At 41.7% G+C, this 9213-nt stretch overlaps 2 protein-coding genes across 2 annotated transcripts in view; both read right to left on the minus strand.

Annotated features, from left to right (window-relative positions):
- Positions 1 to 1012: 1012 nt before the first annotated feature.
- LOC146461817 (uncharacterized) lies at positions 1013 to 2392 on the minus strand. Its single transcript, XM_085086506.1, has one exon. The coding sequence runs from the start codon at positions 2279 to 2281 to the stop codon at positions 1013 to 1015; it is 1269 nt and encodes a 422-aa protein (XP_084942632.1). The 5' UTR covers positions 2282 to 2392.
- A 486-nt stretch (positions 2393 to 2878) lies between these two features.
- Positions 2879 to 9213, minus strand: part of LOC146461818 (unconventional myosin-Id-like) — a 21862-nt gene continuing 15527 nt past the window's right edge. The window contains exons 19-24 of the mRNA XM_085086537.1: positions 8476 to 8577; positions 7790 to 7934; positions 7119 to 7217; positions 6404 to 6511; positions 5755 to 5900; positions 2879 to 4818 (exon numbers count right to left, since the gene is read on the minus strand). Of these exons, the coding sequence (XP_084942663.1) occupies positions 4650 to 4818; positions 5755 to 5900; positions 6404 to 6511; positions 7119 to 7217; positions 7790 to 7934; positions 8476 to 8577 (769 nt within the window). The 3' untranslated portion in view covers positions 2879 to 4649. The remainder of the gene's footprint in view (positions 4819 to 5754; positions 5901 to 6403; positions 6512 to 7118; positions 7218 to 7789; positions 7935 to 8475; positions 8578 to 9213) is intronic.

Here is a 9213-nt window from a genome sequence, read left to right on the forward strand (position 1 = left end):
TAAAATGATAGATGAGTTAATCGTTTGTCTCACGATTGAGTCACAAAGATGTGGATCGCGACGTTTCGACCGCTACACTGCTGGTCTTCATCAGGCGATGGTGTCGACTGATTGCGTGACAGTATGATTAGCACCTTGGTTTGTGTTGATTGGTGCGTTTCGATCCTCTCTTAGGCTGTTGTTGATTGGAGAATTTCGATCCTCGTCGTTCAGAGTAGAAATTGTTCCCTCGGCCGTCCGCCTTGGTACTGATCGGTTGCTGTGTAGTTTGATCGTGGGCATCCATGCTTCCGGAATTTCAATTCCATTATCCCTATTGATGTTGTCAGGGTGAAGCCTTATGTGAATAGCCTCTTTAACCCTACGGGTGTACCAATGTGGGTCTCGGTCAATAAACTTAACCTCATCCCAGAGCGGATAGTGGCCCGTCGCATTGCTGTGTTCTGAAACGGCGGAGGATTGGGTTCGAGCAAGCCGTATGTCTCTATCGTGTTCCTTAATCCTTTCATGCATAGATCTTCCCGTCTCTCCAATATAGACCTTGCCACACTCACAGGGAATCTTGTAGACTACTCCGTCTTGTTTTGCAGGGTCGACAGTGTCCTTAGGTCGCACTAGGTGTGATCTAAGTGTTGTGTCAGATCTGAAAACTGTCCGTATGCCTTGCTGTTGTAGGCAACGGCGAAGAGCCTCTGATAACCCTTTGACGTATGGTAGCACCGCAGTAGATTTAATTTCAGGCGCTGGTTCTTTTGTGGCTGTTTGTTTCTTTGTTTTCGTAATGTTTTTCACAAACGAAAACGGATAACCGTTAGAAACAAGAACTGATGAGAGGTGTTTCTTTTCTTGCGAGATAACTGATGGTTTAGTTATGAGGTGTTTCGATCTATCGTACAGGCACTTGACAATACCGCGTTTTACAGATTGCGGGTGGTGTGAATCATACGCTAGGTATTGGTCAGTGTGTGTAGGCTTTCTGTAAACACTGGTAGAGAGGTAGCCATCCGAATCCCTAGTTACCGGCCTGTACGGCGCCTTCGATAGGTACGTTTGTGAACAGTGATTCTACGTCAAAAGACACCATGATCTCGCTCTCTAGTACCCTCTCACCGTTGATAGTGGACACGAAATGAGCTGAGTTGTTCACTGTATACTCTGATTTCCCTGTTAAGGGAGATAACACATCGGCTAGGTAGGAAGACAGATCATAAGCAAAGGTGTTCACACAAGAAACTATAGGTCTCAGAGGTGTATTTACCTTGTGTATCTTAGGAAGGCCATAGATTCTAGGTGGTTCCTTATGTTTGGGCCTGATCTTATTATATACGGACTCTGTCAGGTGCTCACCTCGCTTCAGGTTCAGAAGCTTTTCAGTCAACTTTCGGCTCAAACGGTCCGTTGGGTCTTTATTAAGAAGTCGGTATGGACCCTTCTCAATCAGTGCTTTCAGTTTATCGTCATAGGTGTTTTTGTCTAGCACTACACTGGCACGACCTTTGTCTGCCGGGAGAATCATAATGTTCTTATCCTCTTTTAAACCTTTGAGAGCTTGTTTCATCTCCCTGGTGATATTAGGTTCAGGAGGCTTAGCCTTCTGGAGGATAGAGTTTACGTTTCTCCTGACAGTGTCTGCCTGTTCTGCGTCAAGTGGTCTTATTGCAGATTCAACCTTGGCAACTATCTCAGTGGCTGGGATGCTTGTAGGTGTTACAGCAAAATTTAACCCTTTCTGTAGTAAAGATACCTCAGCGTCGCTTAAGGACCTGGAGGATAAGTTGATAACCCATTTGGATTTGTCAACTTGAGGTGTTCTGTCAACATGAGGTGTTCTAGTCGTAGAAACAGAAGACTGTTTCTCGATCAACAGGTTATCGAACTTTCGTTTCTGTCTGTCTCTGGTCTTATTAAACAGTCGTTTTGTGTTGCAACTGATCTTTTCAAGTATCTCAGAAGCATCTTTAGGCGAAAGAGTGGCTGTTATACTCTTCGCTGTAGAGTGGCTATCTTGCATCGCATTTCCCTTAGCCCTCTGAGCTAGTCTGATTCTCTCTCTTAGCAATCTCAAGGATGCTAGTTCGGCTACTCTGTGACCGCCTTTGGTTGGAACTGGCGAACGGACCCGAAGGTCTCTAGGAACAACGTGGTTCCTTACGCACCTTATAAGAAAGGTGAGGTGGTTAGCATATCGCGCGATCTTGCGTGAGCAACGCTCGTGTCGACGAATCAACCTTAGGGCTGTGCGCCCATATTTCAGGTCAATATTATGAAAGGTGTTTGTCATCGTGGTTTAAAATGATAGATGAGTTAATCGTTTGTCTCACGATTGAGTCACAAAGATGTGGATCGCGACGTTTCGACCGCTATACTGCTGGTCTTCATCAGGCGATGGTGTCGACTGATTGCGTGACAGTAGAGATTTAGATATTTGTTTGGAAGCTGTTGCATATTTTCCCGCGCTTGGCACCGGTTGTATAACTACATGTCAGTTCTACCGCTCTTCGAACCGGGTGCTAGAGTTGGATAAATTTTGCTCGTTAAAACGAGTATATTCAAAAATTGTACTTGAATTCTGCTCAGTATAATACAACTTAGTATTCAATGTGTAGTAACATTTAGTATCTTTTTGTAATTACCGCTGGTATTTTGGTGACGGTGTGCCAGTTCAGAGGGAAAGAACGCTCTGAGCAGCTTTCTGCGCATCAGCGTTCGCGGGCTTTTCGTGAGCACTTGTCTGTCTTCTGATTCGGTGGCATCTTTTCCCGCGCTTGACACTGGTACCGGTTTAATACCTGTTTTCCCGCGGTTAGCACTGGCTTATTACTGGTAAATACTCATTAGTCTTTGCTGTAATAAGCCATCCAAGCATAAAATCACAGGCTTTGATGCAGAAATTATCAGATATGTTTATTTAAAATTCCAAACGGGCCAGTAACATTTCATAATTTATTCTACAAAATAATTTGAAGATGAATAATAAAGACTACTTCAAAAAAACAGCCTCTAACTATCTTGAAAAGAAACTTACTTTCTTGTACAACATTTTACAAGTGCTTATATCAAACGCGAGGCATCTGTTCATTCTGAATGAAGACAAAAAAGGTTGATCTTTCTTCAGATCTTTGTCCCAGCTAAAGCAAAATAATATCCAAACAATTTCAATTTAGCTTTCTCAAACAATTCTATTTTTCGAGACAACGCGAGTCTCCCACATTTTATCAATGAAATAAAGAGCCACACCATTACATATCACAACCCTTTCTCGTCAGAAATTAAATAATTTAAGTAACTGGCCCAATACAGAAATTCACCATTAGTAATCTTATTTCTTTTAATAAAGTACAAAACTACATCATTTAAAATACGACTGCTAAAAACACTATAAAATATTACGTCTGAAAACCTTCAAGTTTGAAGATATATATATTTTTAGCTCAAATTCGTTTCCAAAGTTGACACCGTAATACAAAATCCAATTATTTTCTGTCTATCTATTTGTCTTCCCCCGCGTGGAACAAGTCTTCTCTATTTGGAGATGGGAGTTATCTTGATATCAATATTGTTGTTCACCGAATCGGAATAAATACGGAATTTAAACATTCACAGGTCACAAAAAAATGTATTTTTTATCCAGCAATTTAACACCAACTGATTAAACCAATGCGTGTTTAAATTTGGTGTATGAAACCTTTTCCTCGGAGCGAGAAAAAATAAGTAAATGCCATTCTCTGACCCTGTTCCATTTCAACCTGTTTAAAATTTACTATCCGCATCCTATGTACACTTGAGATAAGAGCATTGGCGAATGGGGATGGGTAATTTGCTGTCCCCATTTAGTCGTAAATGCCCAAATTTCTGAGGTTTGGCTTACCAGATATAACTTTTGCGTCAAATTGTCGAATGCAGTTTCCCCAAGGAAACGTTTACGCGTTTGGTGAATAACAAACTTTGAACTTGCCAAACGATGCTATATTTGACACAAAATGAGGGATTCGATACAAATTGTTTCTAAAATCTTATGACCGCAATTTTCGCAAATAATATCATATAATGGACAAAATACGTACCCTAACTTAAGGCACTCTGGTACCGGCAAAGTGATTATTTAGTTTTGTCAACAGAGGACAATCTACCACTCGAATGAAAGTTTGATACTGTTTTCACAAGGTGATTTAGCTTTTGAGTCTGTGGGTGAAATCCTAAAGTATGACCATTCAAATGAAAGCTTCTGAGCAGTACTTTTCTGTGGTGCTGTTTATTATGCTGTACAAGGTGAATCAAACTTTTCAGTCTGTGAACGAAATCCTAAAGTGTGACAATTCAAATGAAAGCTACTGTGCAGTACTTTCCTGTGGTGCTATTTATTATGCTGTGCAAGGTGAATCAAACTTTTCAGTCTGTGAACGAAATCCTAAAGTGTGACAATTCAAATGAAAGTTACTGACCGGTACTTTCCTGTGGTGCTGTTTATTATGCTGTACAAGGTGGTTCTAACTCTTGAGTCTGTGGATATAATCGTACAGTGTGACCATGCAAATGAAAGTCACCGAGCAATATTTTCCTATGATGACGCTCGTTTTTAAATTTTCCGAAATTGAAATTTAACATATCTTATATGATATCAGGATTTAATTCCCGCTCTCCCGGGGTGCTCAAGCCTTCTGCACCGGCCATAGCAGGGTCAGATCACTGTTTCCGACCTTCTTGAATGTCAGGGCAGAGTCTGCTGAACAGTTTTTCACCGTCAAGTTGAATGGCTTTTTGCCCAGTTCACATTTCACGCGTGAATCCACACGAACATCCACCATCTTGCCGAATTTTCTGCGAACACCAAGATAAATCACAATGAGAACCCGATCCTCGCAATGCTCCTAAAGAAAGCCCTTCAGCTGCATAATGGGTAGCCTGTGCCAAGGCAACCGCTTCTCTCAAAAGCGAGTGTCTCTGTAAGACGTTCACTTCTAACTTTTGAGTTCATGAATGAAACTCTATCTTCTTTAAAATTTGGGGCATTTTCGCACTTGAAATGCTTTATATAGACGGTTGGGAGTTCCTTTCTAATAGCTTTTTTTTAATGAATCGGTTTGCACAACTTATAACGTGGAAAACATAGAGTACATGTATACATTGGACGAGATGTTTTTCTGCTCGTTCGAGTCCCGTCGAGCTCACCGAGATCGTCTTTTATAGGCCTCAACTATCCGGAAAGCGACTACTAGCGGTCTAGCGTTTATCGTGAGGGAATCAAATCAAGCTTTGTCAAGCAACAACCAATCCCGTTAGCTGGATTTCTCGATGCACGACAGCTTAAAAGTTTTCACTTTTTAAGCGAAGCAGAATAAAAGTTTTCCCATTTACCAATCCCCTGGTTTGTTTTTATTTTTCTCACAAACAGACAGGCAAAACTACCCAGTCTTATAACACAACACTCCACTGAATAACTCTTCATATTTTACATGTTTTCCTGTGCTAGTATGGTAAATTGTATGCTTTTATCAACCATATATAGGCCGCTCAGCCGTACGCGCCAATATCGCCTGTTTCCAGCGTGGTTGCCCTTCCTTGCGTCATCTTGACTCCGCCTTCGTAGCGCCATTGTGCACAACTTTCGCCACCCATGTTCGAAGAGAAATGAGTGGCGGAAGCTTGGGCACAATGGCGGGAGGAAGGACAACCACGCTGGAAACAGGCGATATTGGCGCGGACGGCTGAGCGGCCTATATATGGTAAAATAACGCAGTATAGTGGAATACTCACTGGTATATTTGCAGGTATATCGTGGCCATGCACTCAGTGACTCTGTTGGCTTTTGACTGACTGCACAGACATATGACTAGGTCATTGTGTTGAAGATGTACCACTAACAACTGATCATCACCCGGGGTCAAACTCAGACCAGTCACCTGCAGAAAAAACAACAACGATGGAATGAAGCTTGTGGTGCGTTTTAGCGTATTCGGAATCGTCGTGTTTAAGAATTTTATGTTTGTCGGTGTTTAAGGAATTAAGATACATGTATTAGCCAATTTTGTTTTGTGTTTAAATATTTTGCTGTGGTGTTCTGCAGATATGGACCGCCGTAGAGGAGAACGGAGAAAGGAAATTGCTACAGTAAATGAAGTTTAGCCACAGAACACTCGAAAGAATGCCATATCACCGCGTAATCTAACACCCCGAAGTCGGGGAAAAACAACAACTGGTTTTTAACATATTACTTGAAATACCAAACTTCACTGCAGTGGAAACAGCCTCCCTGGGCCAAATTTTGAGCAATATGTTTGACACCCTTGCGCAAATTTCTTGCACCCATAAAATTTTAATTGTGGTAACCTCAGAAGGTCGTGGTATTGACAAGACTCTGGACTCGGTCAAGCAGCCATCCCGAACGTTGTTATTGGGTACTGACCTTCTCAAGCGGGATTGTCTTCATGACTTTGTACTTGTTGTCCAGCTTGATAATTGATGAGGTCGTCACCACCAGAATGCGATCAGCCACTTTTGTCTTCATGTTAACCTGCAAAGAAAATTACTTTGTAAGAATCTGTGTGAGGCGCACAATAAACCAAGTTTCTTTAGCCATCAATGAAGAAACTATTTCGGTTCACTGTCAAAAATAATATAAATGGATGTTTTCTTTAATTTAAAGTTTCTGAGTGAGCAGTGTGAAAAAATTGACTGAACAATAACCAACTACACACCAATAACAAACAATAAAAACAAACTCGGAACTTTTACACCAATCAGGATTTTTAAGTGTGTTGACCCGCGCTTGGCACCATTTGCACCGGATGCATATTTTCCCGCGCTTGGCACCGGCTGCTTTTTCTTCTCGCGCTTTCCACCGGCTGCATATTTTCCCGCGCTTGGCACCGTTTGCACCGGCTGCATATTTTCCCGCGCTTGGCACTGGCGGCTTTTTCTTCTCGCGCTTTCCACCGGTTGTCTGTTTTCCCGCGCTTGGTGCCGACTGCACGTTTTCCCGCGGTTGATAACGGTGCCAAGCGCGGGAAAACATGTCACCCCGTACCGTCAGCACGTTTTGCAGCCCTTCGAGTTCCGATTGATTCATGCGTTATTTGCGTTGCCTTATAACAACGAGCAAGACGTGGTTATAATCTTACCTTCTTGGCGTAAGAAGAGAACAACAGCACCTCTCCCTTGGTCGAGAAGCGGTTGACAACATTTCTGTCAAACAGATCCACTTGAGAGTTTTCTTCAGACTGAGAAAAAAAGGAACCATTCAGATAATTGTATAACACAGGTGAAAATTACCACAACCTGTGGGAGTCAAGCTAGACTCGCCACAAGTTGACTTCTTTAAATAAGCATCGAACATGAACGGCAAGCGAGCGACATGACTGCATTAAAGCAGGCTTTCAGAAAGTCGAGAGTCAAGGGAAATCTCACAAATATTGACCAAGTTGTGACTCTACGTTAAATACGCTTGTCTCCGGACATTTTGCTCGCTAACTACCAACGTTCCCCTATGGCTACGAGGACATATCTCTAGACAATTCACTTCTGTGCTTTAGAACGTATTTCATTTAAAAGTCAAAAGTAACCTATATATTGCTGGTAAAACCAAATCGTGGTTTGGTCATGTTGCACGCGCTTGAGTTTCAGCGCTTGGTATTTGCTCTGAATTCTCATTGCTTAGTCATTGGCCAAAGTAATAACTTTGGTTTCGACTTTACGAGACTCTGTTGAAAACTGCTCTAGCATAATTCTTATATTTAAAAAAATCTTATAGTATTTACGCGATACAAAATGCAGTACCATCATACACTCGTACCTTGGCAAGGTAGTTGCCATGCCAACGGGTCTGTAGTGCCCAGTTCTTTCGCTTTCCACCCAGACAGTCATAAGCTGCCGCTTTCAGCATGACTTCGTCATGATCTCCATCTGGAATGCGTGACAACACTTTGAAGGCCCACCACCTGCCAGTAACGCAACACTTTGTTTACTTTTCTCTCTTATTGTAGCGGCAGAGCGCGTGACACAGCGACGGTTACGAAAGTATCTTGCGCATGAGCCTCGCAACGCGCACTGAGAAAATAATGGATGATTTTCACACTTCACATTTAAATTTAATGAATCGCTTAAACTACAAGTAGTCCTTAAAAACACACGAGAACATCGCGCTCCGTGAGGGAACTCTTTCCTGCGCCTTTGCTTCTCATTCAACTATCCGTGAGAGAAAGGAGAGACTATATTTCATAGTTTTTAAAACATGACAAAGAGAAGAAAAGTGTCTGAACAAAGCTCTATCAACTGCCAGGTCAGTCTGCCCGCCCGCACACAGGGATAAAATGGAGAACGGGGCCTTAATTTGAAGAAAAAAGTTCCGTTAAAATGGTTGTTGTGGTTTTCCATTGCTTCAAATCCGTTATCATGCATTACCTTACCCAAGAACAATAAGAAGATAAAATTAAAACCAAGGATAAATTTGTACCACAACAGTTACACTAATAGCCCCACCTGTCAAAAATCGTCTTGGCATAAGAAGAGAATTCCTTGCTCGCAAGGAGCGGGGTTGGTGGAGTGATGGATTTGCCATAATCACTGAGCTCCTTGCAGTTCCTGGCAGAAAAAAAAAAAAAGAAGAAGAAGAAGAAGAAAATTTCAAATGAGTATCGTTCCACTTGTGAATCGTTGTCACTTTTTCTGTCGAAAAAAAATAAAGAAAATTCCGTCTTATGACCAGACAAGCTCGTTATTATTATAACCACTTTCTTGACTCCAGGCAAAGCTCACGTATTTTTTTAAGTTGTAACACGACCACACAAGCTATTGCTTTGCAACTCATCGCGTATAAATAAAAGTTGGGAATGATGTATTATTCAGTAAGTGACACAGGCATACTCGGAAAAAAAAATTAGAGTGCTCCTATCGGGAGTCGTACCTAAGACCTTCCGATTACTAGTTCGGATGCTCTACCACTGAGCTACAGGACACTCGTGGGAGCTAGGCCATTAAACTAGGTTCATGGGACAAACATCCTGTATACTGCTGCTAAATAAAATTTATGTTATAGTATGGGGTGCGGGAGTAGATTCTGCTCGCCTGCACTTTGAACGATTATAACGTTTTTAATTTTGAATCATCCTGTTTGAATACAAAAATTTAACTTTCTTTAGCTAACTTTCATACAAAGGAATTGAGATCCCTTTTGAAATCTAGGCTAAAATCGTTTCCCAAATCGTTCACGTAACTGTC

Source organism: Pavona decussata, unplaced genomic scaffold (genome assembly GCF_977016875.1).
Source record: "Pavona decussata unplaced genomic scaffold, jaPavDecu1.1 SCAFFOLD_195, whole genome shotgun sequence".
NCBI lineage: Eukaryota > Metazoa > Cnidaria > Anthozoa > Scleractinia > Agariciidae > Pavona > Pavona decussata.